The sequence below is a fragment of the Embiotoca jacksoni genome, unplaced genomic scaffold (genome assembly GCF_022577435.1).
Source record: "Embiotoca jacksoni isolate LCO1_2020_lvr unplaced genomic scaffold, fEmbJac1.0.p SCAF_30, whole genome shotgun sequence".
Taxonomy (NCBI): Eukaryota; Metazoa; Chordata; class Actinopteri; family Embiotocidae; genus Embiotoca; species Embiotoca jacksoni.
In genome coordinates, this window is record NW_027185382.1 from 3637312 (window position 1) to 3658657 (window position 21346).

The 21346-nt window shown below is 44.9% G+C and overlaps 2 protein-coding genes across 3 annotated transcripts; both read left to right on the plus strand.

Annotated features, from left to right (window-relative positions):
• The first annotated feature begins 24 nt into the window (after positions 1-24).
• Positions 25-8598, plus strand: LOC138207048 (cystathionine beta-synthase-like). Of its 2 annotated transcripts, none has more exons than XM_069164034.1 (15): positions 25-170; positions 2990-3293; positions 3596-3702; positions 3902-4036; positions 4140-4219; positions 4333-4537; positions 4674-4765; positions 4904-5029; positions 5119-5203; positions 5307-5412; positions 5532-5609; positions 5691-5825; positions 5936-6044; positions 6428-6512; positions 7501-8598. In XM_069164034.1, exons 2-15 carry the CDS (start codon positions 2998-3000, stop codon positions 7629-7631), a joined length of 1770 nt encoding a protein of 589 aa, XP_069020135.1. In that variant the 5' UTR covers positions 25-170; positions 2990-2997; the 3' UTR covers positions 7632-8598. The 2 variants fall into 2 exon arrangements, with proteins under 2 accessions (XP_069020135.1, XP_069020136.1); XM_069164035.1 differs by lacking the exon at positions 25-170 and adding an exon at positions 226-325.
• A 251-nt stretch (positions 8599-8849) lies between these two features.
• Positions 8850-21068, plus strand: LOC138206996 (titin homolog). Its single transcript, XM_069163956.1, has 10 exons — positions 8850-9010; positions 10823-10965; positions 12275-12356; positions 12554-12689; positions 12957-13159; positions 13317-13453; positions 13585-13726; positions 13850-14131; positions 14227-19459; positions 19787-21068. The coding sequence occupies exons 1-10, from the start codon at positions 8882-8884 to the stop codon at positions 19807-19809; spliced, it is 6510 nt and encodes a 2169-aa protein (XP_069020057.1). The 5' UTR covers positions 8850-8881; the 3' UTR covers positions 19810-21068.
• Positions 21069-21346: the final 278 nt, after the last annotated feature.

The following is a 21346-nucleotide window of genomic DNA, read 5'->3' on the forward strand; positions in this document are numbered from 1 at the left end:
CCCACTTCCGGTCCACGTGCTCCGTCACGATAACCGATGTCCTCTTTTTTCTTTTTTTTTTCGGAAGTTGCTCACTACGTCGTGTTTTGCTCCCCGGATTCGCGCGGTCCTCGGACTCGTCTGTGATTTCTTTCTTCTCCCAGATTTCTCGGCGCATTTAAATCTCCAAGGTGAGTGAAAATAGACGCAAACGGGATGAAATGATGCAGGTAGTAACACGTGGTTTTCCGACGTCGGCTGCCGGAGACGCTCGGAGGACGCTGTTCTGATGCAACGTTATGACCGCGGACATCAGCCTGTTTTTGGGGGTTAATTACCAGCAGATGTGGGTTGGTTTGGTCCCAATTATTTGCTGCTCAATATCCTCTTATTTTTTACGTAATTATTCTCCCCTAATTCTTCCGGTTACTCTTATATTTTTGTCATTCATGTTTTGCCTTTTGGTAGTTTTCCTCTTCTTCTCTGCCAAATCATTTATTTTCTATTAATTAAGCTTGTTTTATTTCGCCTTGTTGTTTCCGTGTTACGATGGCGTGGTACGTGTACAGAGTAATATTCGATCTGTTGCTTTATTGAATATTAAACAGCCCAGTTTGACTAGCCTGATTAATATTGACATATTGATCATGTATTACGTCAGCAACTATGGTGATGGATGCATGTTTTTTTATTACACTGTTGTTCCTTGGGATGTTATATGTTGTTTGCCTTGTTTACTTGTACTTAATTCGCTCTGCTGCCTGTAATGACCAGGACTCCCATAAAAAAAATAGATTTTTCAATCTCAACGGGACCTTTCCTGGTTGCATAAATATCCATCACAATAATTTAATAATGTCATTATTAAGTATGTTATTTGAGCTTAGTTTTTTTGTTGTTGTTGTTTTTTTTTTTTTTTTACAAGACCCAAAGGTAGATAATTATCTCATTACAGTTGTATTGTAGGATCATTACAAGCTATCTTCCGTGACCCTCACAGTAAAGGTCATACATGGTCACTTGCATGTGTCATTTGCTCCTCCTGACTCTGGGGGGTCGTTGGGTTTTTAGGTGTACATGTCTGCACTTTTACATTGTGTTTTTACTGCCAGCATTCCTGCCGTTCACATTTGGCTCACTATTAGTTATGGCTCACTGAATATCTATAGTCTTCTTGTGCTAGTGACCAGCTGATACTTTGGTTGTGCTTGTTGCTGGTAGTTATATGGCATTATTATTTGCCCTAAGTCATGAAAGAGCTGCTGTGGGGTAACCATAATACTTCCGGATCAGTGAACATACCAAAGGTGATTAGAAATGCCATAACATAAGCAGATAAAGTCAGATGAGGGCTTTTTCATCCGATTGGGTTTGATGGTGCCAGACTCGGATCGGGTGATCCCTGCACTCTGTTTCTTCAGCTCTGCAGGTGATTAGGGATTGAACTTTTAGCTTCAGTGTGGCCCATTAAACAAATTTAAAGTTTCTCCTTGTTAAATCCTCTCTCAAGTCTTTCTCGCCTTGCAGCCTGGCTCAGTACACTGTGTGCTGTCACGGAGGATCATATTCCCCTGTCGAACCCTGTAAGGCCGCCCCATTCAACCTCTTTGCCACATTAACCACAGCAATTGTTGCCAGTGTAACCCAAAAGAGACTTCAAAAGCTGGATGTGGGCAAGAAAGGAGGGTTGACACCCAAGATTGGGGTTTGCTTTGCTGAACACTTATCTGTTCTCAAACTGAATCCACCATAATGGATTAAAGCTAAGCAAAGAGTAAAGTACCAGTGTGTTAGAGTTTGTGTGTCTCAGAGCAGCTTTCTCTCCCATGCAGAGCTGTTTGCTTTAGAAGATGTGGTCATTTCACTGTGTGAACATCGTCTGAACTCGTGCTGGAGGCAGTTAGCGGCCTGTGTTGTAACCGCTGGCTCTGCTGTGTGCACTGTGTATTAGTGAAGCTTCATCTGCTACCATTTGAACCGGGTGATGGCGGAAACTACTTGATGTGTTAATAAGATGAGAATAGATGTTTGTAAATGTATCGGGGCTAAAATGACAAGGAGGCAACGGATTCTGTGTTTAAAGTTCAATTTACTACCACTTACTTAGTTTTATTCTTTGTTTTTTAGTTTACTAACTGATTCATGGTTTTGTCCTTAAATTAAAAGAAAGCATTGTGCTCATAAATCTGGCTTATTGGACTGTCATTCTGTTGGTTTTATGGTTGATAATGTTTATTTACGTGTTAATTTCCTGTTATTTCTGCAGTGAATGAATGATGCAATGTTTGCTGAAGCTTGATCAGCCAGCTGGCCGAGTCTTTCCCCTACTCCCACTTCTGCTTTTTTCATTTCGTTGTAACACAAGGGGAAACTGTTGAATGTTAAGTTAGTTTGCTCATGATGACTATTATTAGGTGACATGTTGAGGCATATTTGTGTGAAGGGCTGAAGCTGTGAAGAGAAAGAGTAACAACAATACCAGAGTGTGCTGCCAAAGATCCTGGCCTGGTATGATCAAGACTTTTTTTTTGTTGAGCCAGTGGTGACATGACTCAGCGTTAATGGAAGAAAGGAGTGGTTTGGTGTTTGTTTTCCACTCAGCTGTGTTTTTTTTTCCAGTTATATATCAAAGTGGGTAGACATATTTAATGTCACCTTCTACTGTTCTGTAGGTGGTACTCTTTTATTTGAGTGTTTGTCCACTGTGGCTTTAATTTAAGAGATGCTTGCATGTCTGTAGACTCTTTGTCCTCTTGTAATTTTAAATAAGGTCCAAGCAAAAGGAACTAGAACTTTGATATTTGCATTGGTATTGTAAACATATTTAAATGATACCCGGTTCGACGGGTTTCTGGCTGATGATAATAAATGCATCACGTTTTGTTTTCCTGATAAAAGATGTGTCTGAAACAGCAAATGTGAAAGCATTTATTCTCTGTCTGGGACCTGAGTTACTGAGGAAAATGTCCTCACATAAGTACGTATTCATGCTTTCCCTTTTTCAACCCAGGTTAAGCGATGCCGTCAGTTCCCTCCTCCAAAGAGACCGCCGTCAAGGCCCCCGTGTGCCCGTTCAGTGCCAAGCTGCTCAACCACACTAACGGAGATGCCAAACTCCAAGAGGGCTCATTTCCTCTGAATGGAGTTGACAAGCTGACCGCGGTGGGGGAGCCGGAGGAGTCCAGCAGAACCATTCAGATTAACACAAAGAACACCAGTCCTGAGAGGAAATGGATCCGGCCTGACCTGCCCAGCCGCTGCACATGGAGCCTGGGGGCGTCGAAAGAAGACTCCCCTCATGCACAAGTGCCAAGGTGAGTCTGATGTTCACATTTCCACTGCCTCTACAAACGGTTAGATTCACAATCAAAACTTCTTCTTGACCAGGAAACACGGGTTGTTTGTTCAAACAAAGAACAACCAGTTATTCAAACTTCTCAAACCAGTGCAACAAGTGTTATATCTAACAGCATTGATGGCAAGAAAAAAAAAACATCAACGATTATTGATCTCGTTATGATCTTTGCACTGTATCAACACACCCAGACTTGTTGTCTCTTTCTATTTCTCTTGGTTGAGAGGTTTTTTTGTTTTTTGTTTTTTTTTCTCGTCCCAGAACCGTCGCCCCGACCATCCTTCCAAACATCCTGCTCAGGATCGGGGACACTCCCTTGGTACGCATCAACAAGATCCCCAAAGTGTTTGGACTCAAATGCGAATTATGTGAGTCACGCAGCGCTCGAGCCAAGACACATTCTGATACCAGACATGAGGTGTGATTGTTGGTTATGTTTGACTCATTGGCACTTTGTAAACACGCGAGTGACAGGCTGAGACTGGTCGATTGCAACATCCTTTATAATCTCTTATAGTTTATTGTGGCTTTTAATATATCCTTGACACAAGTCTGTGTTATTTGTAGTGGCTAAGTGTGAGTACTTCAATGCCGGCGGCAGCGTCAAGGACAGGATCAGTCTGCGGATGGTGGAGGACGCTGAGCGAGCCGGGTTACTCAAGCCTGGAGACACCATTATAGAGCCCACCTCTGGAAACACTGGTAATTCACTGCATGTGTTGCTCTGTTTAAAGCTGTGATTGCTATGTTAATGAGCTGGAAGCTGCAGTGTTGTAAAACCTACTTGTGTGTGTGTGTTTTAAAGGTATTGGGCTGGCTCTCGCTGCAGCTGTGAAAGGCTACCGCTGCATCATCGTCATGCCTGAGAAGATGAGCATGGAAAAGGTGAGTCCATGTTTTTGTGCTGGTCTGATTCTGCATGAATGTTGTGATGCAGCTTAACAGGCAGGATTTAAGTGTTTTAATAGTAACTGTGATTGTCGCGCTGTCCTCTGCAGGTGGACGTCCTCAGAGCTCTCGGTGCAGAGATCGTCCGCACGCCCACCAGCGCTCGTTTCGATTCGCCGGAGTCTCACGTGGGCGTGGCCTGGCGCCTCAAGAACGAGATCCCCAACTCGCACATCCTGGACCAGTACCGCAACCCGAGCAATCCTCTGGCTCACTACGACACCACAGCTGAGGAGATCTTGGAGCAATGCCACGGTATGAGGACCTTTAACTCTTTATGATCAGGAAAACAAAACTCTTAGAAACTCACTACTGTTGTCTAGAAAAGTGTTTTTATCAGAAGCATAAACTTAAACTTCCTGCTATACCTTTGATTGTCCTTTCCTGACAGGTAAGCTGGACATGCTGGTGGCTGGTGCAGGCACAGGGGGGACGATCACAGGCATCGCCCGCAAACTAAAGGAAAAATGTCCAAACATCAAAGTAAGTTTTTCTCTAGAATCATATTTCTGACTTGTTATGACCATTATTTTCATACTTCTCCTTGCTACAGCTGAGAGAAAGTGGACTGAGTATCCGCTGAGCCGTTTGTTGGTTAGAAATGGCGCGTGTTGTTTGCAGATTGTTGGTGTTGACCCAGAAGGCTCCATCCTGGCTGAGCCCGCGGTGCTGAACAAGACCGATAAGACCCAGTACGAGGTGGAGGGCATCGGGTACGACTTCATCCCCACCGTGCTCGACAGAACAGTGAGTTCCAGTTGCTTTATTTTCCTCTATCTCCTTTTTCTTATGTGTTCCTAACTGATGTGAGGCCGTATGTTTTTTTTCTTTTCCAGGTAGTCGACACCTGGTACAAGTCCAACGACGAGGAGTCCTTCAACATGTCTCGTATGCTGATTAGAGACGAAGGCCTGCTGTGCGGTAAGTGAGACATAAACACCAGACGTCTGGGTCAAGTTATAAAGTCAGACTTTCTCGAGGTGTCAGTTTAAACCTCTTCACCAGTTGCTCTCGTCTGTGACAGGAGGCAGCTCCGGGACCGCCATGGCAGCAGCTGTGAATGCCGCTAAAGAGCTGAAGGAGGGCCAGCGCTGCGTGGTCATCCTGCCAGACTCCATCCGCAACTACATGTGAGAGTCCCCGCAGTTTGTGTCAGAAACTTTAAAGAGTGAACTTTAGCTCCCTTCAGGGTCTTTAGGTGTTTACAGGTATTTGGTTTTATTTGTCCTGATTTTTATTTTCCCTCCAGGTCAAAGTTCCTGAGTGACAAGTGGATGGTTCAGAAGGGCTTCCTGAGGGAGGAAGACCTGATGGTGAAGAAGCCCTGGTACGTGGATAAAAAATATGTTTCTCTTCCTCTGTAAACTCCTCTGTTTTTTTTTTTAAATAATGTGTCTTTGTCCTGCAGGTGGTGGAACTTGAAGCTGCAGGGCTTGAACCTGTCGGCTCCCCTCACCGTCCTGCCTACTGTCACCTGTCAGAGGACCATCAAAATCCTCAAAGAGAAGGGCTTCGACCAGGCGCCAGTAGTGGATGAAGCTGGGTGAGTGTCCTGTTGAAAGGATATTTAAAGAAGATAATCCATCAGACACTCGCGTCCTTGTGGTGCATGGAGAAGGCCTTAACTTGAACCCCTGTGTGTCTCTTTTGCAGGGTAATCCTGGGCATGGTGACTTTAGGGAACATGTTGTCTTCCATTCTTGCTGGAAAGATCAGGCTGTCAGACTCGGTCAGCAAAGTGCTGTACAAGCAGTTCAAACAGGTCAGCACCAAGTTCATCAAGTTCAGGGGTGGATCTCCAGATGAAAAGGCTGCAAACCACCTTTAATGTATTTATTGGAAAGAAAGAAGTGTTTCTTTTTTAGTTTTTTTTTTTTTTTAGATTACGTAATGTTTCTAATGTTAAAATGTCTCCCATGAAATTCAACTGTTTCTATGTGAAAGAAGTTTTTCAAGCATGAAAGTGCTCAGGGAACTTGATGCTATAGCACCACCTCATGGCAGTGAGAGGCAACTGTTTCATGACTACGGACTTAAAACAAATAATTAGTGAGCGGGGTGCTTTGATTGTTGCACTGATTCTTGCCTTGATTGATCTCTAACCCGTCTTTCCCTCTGAACACATCCCATCGTTTTCATTCACAGATCCGTCTGACTGATAACTTGGGAAAGTTATCTCGCATTCTGGAGACTGACCACTTTGCCCTGGTGGTACATGAACAGATCCAGTGTAAGTGTTTTGGCAAAACACACACACACACACACTACTTTAGTCCATATTTTATGTTTGCCTGAGCTCCTTTCTTCTCTCTTCAGCCTAAAATCTGTTTAAACTCCTCGTGTAGAGTTTGAAAGTTTTTCTCCATTTCATAGCAATAGAAATAGTTTGACAAAAACTTGTTAATAGTTCTTAGTTTTATAACCCACGGACTGAGTGTCGGGTCCGTGTTTTTGTCAAGGACAGACTATTGACTGCTGCTGAACCTGTCATCCTGACACACCCACATTTTTTTATGATAACATTGGTCGAGCTCAGTTGGTCAACTTGCCAGGAATACTTCCTGTCTGATACACGAGTATCAAAGTCCAGCTTTGCTGAGCATCCCAGAGAGGACAACACTCTCATCTGCCATCTCTTTCAGACTTGGTCGGGTCAAACAAGCACACCGACTGTGTTACTTTATTGCGCTTTTCTCCTCGATTATATTATGTGGAGGTCATTGAATGTGAGTTTGGAGCACAACTTAAACTCCAACATTAAAAAGCATCTTTGGTTTTGTCTGCTGAAAAATACCTACAAATAAATACTGATGTGTTAATATGCTACTGTTTTGAAGAAAATATTCTTCATATTAACAAATGGTTGTAACGGCGCCAAATATTAATGAATGCTGCTCTTACATTGTTTATTGTATTTTTAAAGACTATTTCCGATCACATGAGATGTGTAAAGACAGTACACCGATGCAGTTTGCTGCCGTCCGGGTGTAGAATCAGTTCCAGGGAGCTCTCCTATCTTTGAAATTCTGCCTCCTTTATCTGGATTGTTTAATTTCTAAACAAAAATGTGTCATTCGGATAGTTGCAAGTGCGTTTACTGGTCTACGCGCACTCATTTGAATATTTACATTTCTGTTTCATATGATGGGGCAGTGGATCTCTGAAAACATGCCTGTTGTAACTTTCTAATCTCGACACGCCTCTCTCTTCCCTCCCAGACTTGACAGACGGCTCTCCCAGCCTGAAGCAGATGGTTTTTGGTGTCGTGACAGCCGTCGACCTGCTCAGCTTCGTCACGGGTCGGGAGAGGAGAGAGCGATCCATGTCGGACTCCACCGATGAGCTGTGATTGGCTGACTAAACCACAGTACACACTTGTACATTTCTTACATGCTACAAGTCCAGCAGAGGCGTCACAAAGATTGAAAACTCAATGATTTTTTTGGAATTTTTTTGGGTTTGAGGTTATCTTCTATTTTTCACTTAAAAAAAAAAAGATTGATTTAATTTTTTTTAATGTTTTAACTTGAGTCTTGCGGTATAATAAGAAACATGCATTGTGCCACTAGGTCAGCTTCTGTAGATCTTGTGTATTATTTACAGCAGGTGATTATTACTTATTATATAGGCTTTTAGTTGTCAAACCAAATCTTTTTTAAGTTTGTAACTGGGAGATAGCTTTTTGTTTTGTACAAAGCTTGATTAGAAGCCTTTTTTTGCCGTTTTAAAATACACGATTGTGTCAGTGGCTTTATGTCTCAATCAAAATTAGAAATAAGACATAGGATAGTATAATAGCCACAGTACTCTCATTTATTATGATTAGATTAATAAATGGGTTAGGTAGTTACTTTATTAATCCCAGAGGGGACATATTTTAGAAATTTACTGTATATAGGCACATTATCTTTTTAGTGTTGCTCACTGTATGCTGCTTTTTTTTGTTTGTGTATATGTACACAAAAAAAAATAAAAAAATCAAAGTATAGTATAATCAAAGTTCCTAAAATAATCTGGTGTCATTTTCTTCCTTGTGATGTAACTGTAAAATTGTCTTGACTATTTAATCTTAGCTGTGTCTGGGAGAGAACATTTTGTATTGCATCAGTTTACCTTTAATGAATGTGTACGACTAAATAAAGTTGTAAAGAAAGTCTGTACTAGCGTATCATCATTACAAACAATCTTTACAAGATCTTTGTTAATTTTTTTCCCACCTGTAACTGAATAACATTCATTCGTTTTTATGTATTGCACCGTTTTGTTTTTGTTTTGTTTTTTAATCGCAGTTTGTATTAAAGGGACGTGACCGCTAATATTAAACGCGTCGTGTTTGTGTCCGCCATGTGGTTTGTGGCGCACGGAACGTTTCCCCGGTAACACCGGGTGGGCGGTCCGTTTCGGGAAAGCCGTCGGACGAAAGTGACCGCCCCTTCCGAAGCGCTCTCCCCGGCGTACGCCGGCGCAAGCGAGCGAGCGCTCCCCTCCCCCCTCCCCATTTACGTTGGCCGCAGCCAATCAGCGCCGTCGACACGAGCGTCGTTGACCGCGGCGATGTATGTGTTGTGCGGCGGCTACGAGCGAGGCTCGACGGGCAGTATGGCGGAGCGGAGCGGCGCGCACCAGTCGGAGGGGCTGGAAACCCAGCTGCGGAGTTTGTTGAGCGGCCACTCGGGCGGTGACGACTCGCGAGTCGACGGCGAACCGTTCTGCGCCGACTTTCGCAAGGTAAGGGTCCGGATCCGCAGCCGAAGTCGGCTGACAGGCTCGTTTTGTCCGAAGATGGAAACACATATGTTTAACCGACTCCTCCCCCCCCCCCCCTCCTCCTCCTCCTCCTCTTCCTCCCCCCCCCACACACAGGAACTGCTAGCATTACAACGGCTAGCATCGAGCTAACCAGCCGTAAGTCGCTTTGCGAGCAAAGTACGCGAACGTTTTTTAAAAACGGGCGTTTCCAATAACCGAAGCTCGGACGCCCGAAGATGTCCCGAGAACATCGGCCTCGTTTAAACGAGTTAAACGCTTTCAAAGACGCCCGATTGTTTCCCGCAAACAGCCGCCGAGCTAACTCGGCTAGTCGCTCGAGCCCGCTAGCAGGTTAGCGGAGTTTTTGAACGTTGACCGAAACTTTCAACGATCACGGACTAACTCACGGTGTGAAGTCGGTTTAATCTTCACCGGGCTGGGTTATCACGTGTTTAATATGAAGCTCGGGTTTTCATATTAATGACCTGTCCCGACACCGAGCACCGACAAGACATGTAGATATAGAAATACTTGTGCAGTAACACAACTTCCGGTATCACAATTAAATTCCCCCCCCCCAATCACCAAGCAGTAGACAGGTCAATTAAGGTGTCAGTCTGTCAATCATTGGGGATTGATGGTTAATCCTGGAATGACAAAACAGAGGCTGGAGGGATGTTTATTTATAGACCACATTGTATACACGAAAACAACAACAACAAACAAGCGAAGCAGCAAAAGCACAACAACAACATAAAACACAGGAGGTGTTGATTACAAACAGTAGTAAACAAGCAGTTTGGATCAGATGAAGCTGCCTGGTTACTCGTTTAGTTTTAGGTTACTAGTTTAACGTGAGATATTTAAAACATGGTTCATTTGTTTACTGAACTTTAGGTCTGAAAGGAGAAGACACTGAGGTTTCTATCTTGGCTTTTACCCTTCAGGGACCGACTGTTAAGGAGGGCACTGACCTGACAAAGACACAAACAACGTTATAACCGAATTATCTAACTGTGGAATTAGTCTAGTCCGCTATTACCTGTTGACTAATCCAAGATATTCATTTCTATGATTAAACACAGTTTGGCCTGGCATGGAGATGATTTTATAAAGCATCAAGAGGGGGGGGGGGGGGGGGGGTGAAAAGCTGCCAAATTTAACTTGTGATGCTTTGCTGCAGTTTAATTTAGTGCGCCACGTTAGTTTTAGTGATCTAGTAAAAGCTTGAGGTCAACTTTGTTGACAGTTTAACATTAACAGGATTTCACTGTCCTGGATGTCCACCGTTAGATGGCAATATAAGCACATCCTTCAAAGATGAACTGTCAGCATTGTGTAAAGAAGCGATAAAGTCTGTTTGGAAATGGGCTGCTGACTTGGATAGTTTATCATTATGTGTTGAAGGGGACCGAGCTGCTCCAGTCAAAAATGTTGGCTGTAAAAAGAGCAGTTGGATTTAATCAACATTAAAAACAACATGCTGATTAAGAAGAATATATTCAGACGTAAACCCTTCATAGTCAGCAACACGTTTTGATTGTAACTGTAAAAATATTTATTTCTCAGCATCTGTAACAGATTGCAATTACATTTATTTTGTAATTAAATTACATGAAACTAGTTTGTCCTCAGCTGTGTTTAGAGACTTGTTGTTCTTATTGTGTCACCACTGTACAGTCAAAACATCTAATATTGCCACATATTTTTATCTGCAAAATGCTGCAAACTTTTAATTGTCCTTGTAATTCTGTTTTTGTCTCGTCTTTGTTGTGCCTTCGCTCTGTGCAGTTGGTGGAGGAGCATGCCTCTCGCTGGCAGGTGCCACTGCCTCAGCTCAGGATCCTTGAGATAGCTCTCTGCTATTTTGCTCGCGCCTCAGCCTTCACGTCAAACTGTGATCATGTGCTCCACACACTCAGTAGTCTGGCTTTGTAAGTACACACAACTAACTGAAGAAGTTGCTTTCGGTCTTTTCAGATCTAAGTAATTACCACAGATATGCTCTGGTTAAGAAAGAGCTTATCTCTTTCTCTTCCTGTGTGTGATGAAGTGTTTGAGTTCAAGTCAGGCGAAGCGAACACGCGGGTCAGATGAAATATTGTCACAAAAAACGATTGTGGAACTAGTTATGAGAACATACCTTGATAAAAAGCAGTAGATCAACGAGGCACATTGAGCTACCGGCAGAACCGAGGTTCTCGTATCTCAGCTCCTCCTGCTCTGGAAATCTGAGGCTCTCTCTTTGCATCGGTGGACGTCAGAGGCCACATACAGCCATTTAAGAGATGTCTGGAGAGTAGACCGGTGTAATCACACGTGCACCTTTTAAAAAGAAGTCAAGTTTATTTTGAAGTGGCATATTAAATAGAAGCGTTTTTGTCAGAAGCTTTTTCCTGTTTATTTTGTTGAATTGTTTCTCCTCAATAACCAGACAGATTGTGAAATGTTTGTCATGTTAGATTTCCTAAGGAAAGAGTTGTCTTGTGTTTTGGTTCCTCCTTCGAAGAGTTCTGCTTCACTGTCCATAGTTTCACTTTGGTTTAATTGTGACTGAATGAATGAGACCTTTTATTGCCAAATAGGGAATTGGTCATGCACAATGGGGCCTTGAAAAAGCACATCAAATATCAAATTTCACACACCCCAGGACAAAAAACACGCACTTGATGTCGATAAGACATAATAACTCTTTCTATGAAGCACACAAGTGTATTAAGTAAAATAAGCAGGAAAGGAACATCCATTTACATCCCTTAAAGTTTCCAGTGTGATCATACACTGATAAAAACACATACTCCCATCAGTTGCATACAAAAAAAACAAAAACCGTTTGATTATTTGCACACACGGTAAATAAACCCTATTAATTTTCCCGTTTGGCTGACCACATCTGACCTAATCCAGTATATTCTGGGCTGTTGGTGGCAGCTTTTATAGAAAGGAAAGTTGATTGTGTTTGCTGGCTCACATAAGCACATTTGCGAGCCTGGAAAAACCCTGGCATGCTGCCAACGGTTGACCTGAGTTCATCCCTAAACGGTCCATCCTTCATCCGGCCTCCCCCGGGGTTTCCTCTCGGCTTCGCAATTAACTGCATTCCACTGCCTCTTCACCACAGTCACTGTCTTTACAGCCACACAGATATTTCACTCAGTTTCTTGTCCGTGCTCAGGTTAAAGTTATGGAGTAGATTTGAGCTGTTGAAAATGACGGGTTTGTTGATTGGATCTCTCGTTACAGGAGTGTTTTTGAGTTGCTGCTGTTCTTTGACCAGAGAGACTTTAATCAGGAGCCGCTGAAAACCTTCACTGTTACATTCCAGGTAAGGATGAAGTCCAGAACCTCTTCCAGCAGCGCGATGATTTGTGGGTGATTAATCAGAAACACAGGTTCTGGCGGCTGACTTTATTACGTGCTTTGCTTCTCGCTAAATGTGAAACACTATTTTATGGCTTTAAACGTGTGAGAATGGGAAAAATATTCATCACAGACACCGTTTTTGTCCTCGTGCTCTTCCAGGAATGTCATCTAGCCCTTGCAAAGCATCAGAATGTTCACTTACTTCAGGTGGAGCGTTTGGTTCGGGGCAGCGGGCCCTGGGCCAGCCCGGCTTTACAGGCAATCCTCAGTGACTCCAGTTTACCTCAGAATGAAGGTCAGTGACATGATTCATATTTTTTTTTTACCAGCACTGATACCGATACCGGTCTGCGTGTATATATAATGAACACTTTCTGAGCCCTGAAACATGTCGGCTACATTTGCCACGATTCAACGTGTAAATAGTTTGTAAACCAAAGGTTTTATTTCCTGTCGAGTTGGACTCCTACGGTGTTGAGTGTATTTGAATCTTGTTTAAAGACAGTGTGTTCTCAGTGATTGTCTCAATATCAAAGTCAACTAAAACTATATCCTCCTTCAGTGGATGGCTGCATCAGCTCTGAGCTGCCGGTGTTCTTCGAGCTTCGGGTGCGGTACCTTTTATCCTGTGAGCGCGTCAGTGAGGCTTTGGCCCTGGCTGCGTGCTGTGCTCGGCATCCCACAGCAGGACAACACTTGTTCTTCCTCCAGGTCTACCTCACATGGCTTTACAAGACTTCACAGCATGACCGCCTTCATAAAGAGGTGGGTGGAGTGGCTGTATGCTGGAGGCTGGTGCTTGTTTCAGTCAAGTGGGGAAAATGTTTTGCTTTAGTCTGTTGCATTCTTGTGCTGTTGCTCGGCTACCTTCAAACGATGCCAACATTTTGTGTATGAAGTGGCACTGTTCTCTGTGTTTTAGGTGGCTGATGTTAATGGTGACGTTGCAGTGAACATCATCTGTAGCTTGGAGTGTGAGGAAAAGGATGAGTTGCTACTAGCCCTCAGCACAGCCTTCTTGTCACAGCAGCTCCGCAGAGGAGACATGTACTATCTGTGGTGAGTTAAATCTGATGCTAACATAGTAAGAAATCAGTTTGAAAGATCAAGTGAGGCCTATTTAAGGGCTCATAATTTACATTTAGTCCCCGTTTAAGTGAACTTGAATTTGAACTCCTTGTCCTCTGCAGCGACCTCGTGTTCGTGTGGAGTAAACTTCATAGTCGTCTGAAAACACCCAAGCAAGCTCTACTCGAGGAGAGTCGTCAGCTGATGCTGTCTGCCGCTAATGTCACCTCAATCTTCCCGTTCATCAGAGCCACGCTGCAAGAAGTGAGACAGAAATTTAAACTAGTGTATTTTTGTAAAATCATTTTTAAAAGTGCTTAGATTTGTTAGTTGATGTAGTGATGTAGTGAATTGAATGTTAATCCCTCTTTGTTTGTATTTCACCAGGTGGGCGAGGATGGTCTCCAGTTCTGTGTGGAGCTCTGCGCTAATGCTCTGCAATCTTGTCTTCCCTGTGATGTCATCACCAAGTCCCTAATCTACAAAACCATTGCCAGCTTGCTACCCAATGACTTGGAGGTCTGCCGGGCATGCGCTCTCCTCGTCTTCTTCCTGGAGCGCACGGTCGAATCCTACAAGATGGTGTACATCCTTTACATGCATCCTGATCAGGAGTACCACGTGGACCACAGCCCAATAGCAAATCACATTCGCTTTGAAACTCTGCAGGTAGAGCATCTTTTTTTAAATGCAGTAATTAGCAAAGTGTGTATGAACGTAGTAATGCCCCGTAACTTCAATATCTGCTCATTGTTTTTCCTCAGGTCTTGAAGAAGGATCTGTATTTTGACCCAGAGTTTTGGAACCTCATTGCTTTGCGGACCAACTGTTTGAAGCTGATGAGTGAGAAGGTGGTTAGTGCTGCTCTGGAAGAAATCATGGAGGACAAATGGATATCTAATTACTGCTCCAAAAAGCCTGCACTCCAATCACGCGCATCGCTTTGTAAGAAAGGAAGTAAAAGTGCACTTCAGGCAGCGGCTAAAAAGCGACATCATAAAGACGAGCGTGACACGGCATCCAAAAGACTAAAGGTGGGCCCGGGAAAAACACGTCTGCGTGTTGATCATGACGTAAAGAAGAAAGGCAACCAAGTGAAGGAAGGATCCTCTCAACCTTTGAGGCGCTCCTTTTGGCAGCTTGACCGAATGCAGGACAAAGGGCACGGAGAACATCGACGCACCACACGACTCTCGGAGAAGAACATGCCGAAACGAAGGATTAAAAAACCCAAGTGGCTCCTGGAGGACGCAGGAGCTCTTGAAAAGAATAAAGGTCCTTTGAAGATCAAAAAGCATGGGTTCAGTCATGAAAAACACGATCAATCATCTGACTTAAAGAGATCAGAGACGCTTCAGATTAAGAACGATGCCAAACACAAACCTTCAGGAAACTGGGATTTAAAGGTGAAGGACGACAACAGTGAGAAAGGGTTCTCTTTGGACTCTCTTAAACCAGCTTCCACACCACAAGTAATTCTGGAGCTCTCCTTACCGGACAATGAACTGATGGGTACGTTTACTGAGGACTCTTGCAACAGACACAGAGGGTTGCCTCAAGTGTTGCTTTACAAACGTACGGTGAAGCTCCCTGCGACGTCACAACCCGTCAAGACTGTACATCGCAAAGAGGTGGTTGTTCGAGCGCGGGGCGAAGCCATGTTTGTCCAACTGCTGCATTGCTACGCTCGGCGGCCAAAAGGAAAAGGCAACGGGCCGAATGCTCATCGCTCGGTGTCCACAATCACACGCTCCTCCGTGCAGGGAAGTTCTCCTAAAGATCCTCAAAGAGAGGTTTATGAAACGCCTGCCACTGAGATGAAAGGTCCAACTTCCCCTCGGACAACAGCAGAGGCTAAAAATACAGAATCCACAGTTTTAGAAAATGTTCCTGAAGCTCAGACTACAAAAGCAGCCTCACGAAAGATTTATTCAGCAAGCGAGCTCTCTGAAAAGTCTGCTGTTGAGATGAAAGTTACTGTTGCTTCTCAGAGGCCAGCAGCAGATAAACTGACAGAATCCCCAGTTTTACATAAAACCCCTCAAACTGAAGGCACACGGAAAATCTCTCAGAGCATCACCATCGCAAGAGATCTCCCTGGCAGGTCTGCTGCCGAGATGGAGGTTGCCGCAGCCTCAAAGACTTCAGCAGCTGGTGAACTGACAGTAGGTACACATTTAGGTCAGGTCCCTCAAGCAGCAGGAGAGCTCTGTGAAGAGCCTGCTGTGGAGATGAAAGTCACCATCGCATCACAATCCCCAGTTTTAGACAAAGTCTCCAAAGCAGTGACCGTAGAGGACGTCGCAAAAGCAGAGACAGACAAAAATCCAGGGAAAGTTGCTGATGGAAGCCCTCCAGTTTCCCATAAAGCCAATGTTTCAAACACCGACGCTGCAGATGGAAGCTCACAGTCGCAACATGTTCCACTCAGAGGTGAGAAACAAGAACTCCGACCTCGTTCCTCTCAGGCTGAAAGCTTTAAAACATCTATATCAGTCAGCAGCACTAGTATTCAGATGGATGCCACAAAAGTTTGCCCTAAAGACTCAACAGTACATGTGCCTTGGAAAAATGACACGACAGAGGCTTGTTATCCACCAACAGACCCGTGCGGTGCAGCTGATGGCGACCTATCCGCTCTGACCTTAGTAACGGAAATGGTTACTGACCTGGCACCTGAGCAGCTCGCTCGAGATCTGGAGAACGATAAACAGCGAGCTCCAGGGAACAGTGCTGCCAAAGAGTCAAGGGATGCAAGTAAACCTCATGTTCCTCACAAAATACAGACTACCTCCAGCTGCTCTGTACCACAACTGGAGGACTCGGTGATTGATGGTAAAGCGCCGGAGAGAACCCAGGATGAGAGTTCAGACACGTCTGAGAACAGCGAATTTATGGATCCGCAACCAGAATCGGAGGAATCCAAGTTGGACTTCTGTTGTACTTTCTGCAACAAGGACTTCAAGGGGAGCCGCGTTGTCGCACACGCAATGTTTCATTACCGTAAAGACGAGTGCATGTTCTGTCGGACGATATTCAAAGACGACCTCCTGGCTATGATGCACCTGTCGGATCATATCGAAAAGCTAAAGAGGAGTAAAGATTCAGCTGGTAATAAATCTCCAGAAAACGGGGCCTCTGAGACCAAAGATATTGCCACACCTAAAACCTCTGCCAAAGCCAAGACCACAAACATGTCCTCCGGGTGTCGAGGGAGGGGAAGGCCGAAGAAATCCACTGTGTTTCTGAAATTAATGAGCCCGACAGATTCAAACGCATCTGAATCCAGAAGATTAAGATCTAAGGACAAGCCAGTGAATAGTCCTTTACAAGAAAAACAAAGCACATCAAAGCACCTTAATAGTAAAACTACTGTTCACAATGTAAATGGACATTTTGGCAAAAAGAAAGAATTTAACAAATCGAAAAAGGACTTTGAAGCTAAGCAGACACCGCAGGTCCCTCGAGAAAGAACAAGTGACGGAGCTGTGAATCCCAGGCTGCAGGAAAACCAAGATACAGAGATGGATTCGTCTTCAACGTCAGTTAAGGTTGTCAGAGAAGATAAAATGAAGGTGTCAGAATCTCTGCAGGTCCTGAAGACGGCCGCAAAACAAAATAGGAAGATTGTTGAGGAGAAAAATGTGGAGCCACCAGAGAAACTTTGCTGTCCTTTGGATGGATGCTCTTGGTTTACAGACCTGTCAAAGAACCGCGTCGCGCTCCTCTACCACGCTCTGGAGGATCACTACGGGGAGGTCGAACCCTTGGAACTGGCTTTCCGTGTTGGAAACGGTAAATGCAGCATTTGCATGAGGGTTTTGTGGAGTTTTGAGCATTTTCAGCACCACGTTGAAAGACACCGACTCACTCCCCGGCATCCCTGCCTCCATCAGGGCTGCACGGCCAGGTTCAAATCCGGGATGGAGATGAGACACCACACCAGGAAGCACAGTCCGCTGCAGGCAGTGTGCTGCCTCCCTGGATGTTCGAAACTATTCATCTGCCTTTGGGCGCTGAACCTTCATGAACGAGAGCACTACGCCTCCAAATCCACGAAAGCAGACAAAAACACAAGTGTACCAACAGATGAGAAACATAGCGACACACTGGCCGAGAGGACGCAACGGGATCCGAGTTCAGATGACACCGCTGCTGTAACTACGTCTGAGGGTGAAAAAGCTGCTTGCAGTTTAACAGAACAGGCGACACATGACTCGCCAACAACAGAACATGTGAAGGCCCCTCGTCTCTCTGCAGGCAAAGCATCTCTGATAATACAGAAGCTGAGAGAGAGGATTGAGAACAAGGAGTTAAATGTGTTGAAGAATCTCTCCAACAAGGACACCTCTGCACAGCCTGCCGTTCCTAATCTTAGATTAAGGCAAACTTTAAGAAAGGGGCAAATAACAAATACAACTGTGGCAGCTGCCAAAATCTCCACAGTCATCACATCATCATTGTCAAAACACCGGAGCAAAGTGAGCCACAGGTTAAAGAAAAAGCAGGTCAGAGGAAAGACAAAAGGTCCTGAACGACGGGGACGTCCTCCGAAGTCGAACAAAGTAACGTACGATGAAAACACTACCGCAGGTCAGAACAGTGAAACTGGCAAGGAGAGACTGGCTGTGCAGACGGATCAGAAGAGTCCTGCCCAGCTCTCCTCTCCTGAAACACTTGAGATCGCAACAGCGAGTAACAAGTTAAAAGTAAAAGAAGGGAAGATTTCGCAGGTCCAGGATGGAGCCGAAACTACAGACGCATCAAAGTCCAAGAAATCAGCTGGCAAGCAGATTAAAAGGAATCATTTTAAACTGAAGGGGATCTCGCGTAAAAATCATTCTGCATCTTCACACTCAAAGTTAAAGAAGCACAAAATTGCAAATAGTAAAGTCAAGAAACACGGTCCTACTCGGGACCCGAACGTCTCGTCAGCTGGGAAGCGAGCAGAAGAGTCCAGATCTGCTGAACCACAAGCTGAGGCCAACGCTGCAGCGGCAGCGTTAGAAAGTTGCGCTGACGACGAGGGAAAAACCCAGTTGGAAAACCCGGCTTCAACACAAAGCGGTTCCGGTAACTCTGTCCCAGCTCACAACTTAAATGCACCGCCCACCCCGGAGAAAACAACGCAGAAGGTCAAGAGAAAGGAAAAGCAACCGCACGGCACGAAAGAAGGGAAACATGCAACTTCAAAATCAAATCAGAAGCCTAAAGACAGGAACGAGAAGGGGGACAAGAAGTCTGTGAAAGAAAAGGGGACGAGCAAAACGTCTGCGTTGTGTAAAGTCCAACAGGAGGAGGCCAGCGGAGCATCAGGGAAGAGATCTCCTGACGAGGAGGGGAAAGGAGAGGAAGAGGAGGAGGAGAAGGAGGAAGAGGAGGCCTCGGACGCAACCGTCACGCCTGCTGCTACCAACATCTTCAATGAAAGGACTTGTCCGCCCACCGGGAACACGCACAAGGTAACCAAGAAGGAAAGATCGAAGAAGAACTCGGACCCAAGCAAAGCCAACAAGAAGCGCAAAGATGTTCACAGAGACGACGACGCGAAGATCGTCAAGAAACGCTGCAAAGATCGCAGCGGTCCGTCGACACCGAAGAAGCCGGAGACGTCCGCGGCCAAAGCGGAAGCGTCTACGACGGGCGTCGCCGATCGTTCTCTGATAACGAACGGACAGGCGTCGAATGAGGAAGTGAAATCTTCCATGCGTGACACTCTTATAGAGTACAGCAAGAAGCCGTACATGCGCCTGCCGCCGACGGCGTACCTGGACGAGAAGTACATCACCATGCCCAAACGGAGGAAGGAGGTGTCCTTCCTGCAGCCGTCCCAGAGGAGCCCGCCTCCCGAGCAGGCGAGCGCCGCCGCCGCCGCCGCTCTGCAGAGGCAACGCTGCGCCAACTGTTTCGCCAGTTTCGCCAGCGGGGAGGAGCTGCAGAGTCACCTCCAGCAGCAGAAGTGCTCCAACATCTTCGGCTTCGACTCCGACGATGAAGGTGAGTCGGCCATCTTGGTCGTCGAGCGCGTCGAACGTCCAGAGTTATTTACATTTAATGTCTCGAGTTGTAATTCGCAACCTGAAGCGTCAAACTCGACCCAATCGACTCGGCTCAGACTCGGATTATTTCATGAATCCGGCGGGTTTGAGAAGGTCGGGTTGTGTGCTGCGGTGGGTCGATAAACCGTACAAGGCAGGAAATTACAGGCGAAGTAAACAAAAGAAAACTGAACTCTCGACTGAACATTTCCCTGATTTATTATTAATCCCGTGAGTTGCTTATCTGTAATGTTTTTCTCTTGTTTTTTTTTTTTTTCTGTTTCAGGGAACAATGACAAATTAAATTAGGTCAAAGTGAACCGAGGTTTCCCGGATTCAGCGCTGGATGGATGGATCGTACCTCTCCACACGACTGTGGACAAAGTCTGGACACGCAGACCGACACCTAAAAGGGTTCCTGGACTTTTCGCCGCGAGGCCCAAGGACGCCAGACGTAACAGCCGGTCGGTTAAAAGACTGCAGGACTGAACCCGAGTCGGATTGTTTGAAGGACAGCTCGTACTGAAGTGCCTGCTCTGGAACCGCCGTGCTGTTTTCCAGCTGCTTCACCTGGTTTGGAGATTAGATAAGCGTTGTGGCTTAAAGACTGGACTGTTGAAAACTGTGAAAAAAAAATGAATTCAAGGCTCCACTGGGACACATGTTTTTCATATCAGTAAGCCATAAAATTATATTGTTTGCTTTTTGCACTCTTACGATTTCTCTTATAATTTGTTTCACCTTGAGCACTAGTGGGGGGGGATGTACCGCAGAGGAAGCATCGGAGTTCGTGCTGTTTTAATATCTGAAAGTTACAAAAACAATTTAGACTAAGTCTAAACTCTAAAGTAGTAAAATCGCTGTATCAGAGTCTTCTTTGAGAAGGTTTTAATGTTTAATTCATGCTTAAATATGAAATTTATTTCTTATAAAAGGCTCCTCACTAAGTCTGCGCTGCTTGTCTTTGCCATGAGTAACCAGTAGGGGTCAGTGTTCATCTATCTCCTCCATATGTTAACAGTTGTTTTTTCCCTGCTTGCAAAGCATTACGCCATCGTGTTTTCAGAAGACTTTCTCCATACGGAGCTGCTCCACTGTACATAAGAAACGGCTTCACTTCTCATCGTTCACGTAACAACACCAACTACAACCCGCAACACGCGCCGGCGTCACCGATTCACTGCTGGACGTTGTCACTTATGTTGCTTCTTATTTGCCGTCAGTGGAGCAGCAGACACTCTGGATTATGTTATATTTTCCTCACTTAAATCAAGATTTGTTTTAATATTTATCTGAACTGTCCAAAACCGTAAAAACATTGTGATTTCTGCTACTGGGGGTGAGCGTTGTGTTTCAGACACAGCAGGCATGAACGACCACAGGTTACGTGTTACTGGGAGGCCGCACCAGTCCACCATGAGCAGCAGCAGGTTATATTTATTTATGTTTTATTTTCTATCTTTTGTAAATATTTGAAGAGTTTCAATGGCTTATTATCTAACTGAATGTTGGAGCCGGGTTTATATTTTGTTCTTGGAAGAAAAAAAAATAAAACTTATTTCAAATGGCATCGCCTCTGCTGCCCCCCCCCCCCCCCTCCACCCTCCACCCCACCCCCGCCGATAGCTGTATCCTTTGCAACCAGAGAAATGCTCTTTCATCAGAGGAAGGAGCAGCGTGATCCAAAAGTAGGAAACGAAACGATTCAGTGCGCTGGCTGAAGATAAGACGCGTCGGACTGCCGCAGAGGAAGAGAAAATATTGAATTATGTCCTGGGTCGACTGATCAGGACTCGCATGATAAATCTTCACCTCTGCCAACCTCTTTGCATGTCATCTCACTGAG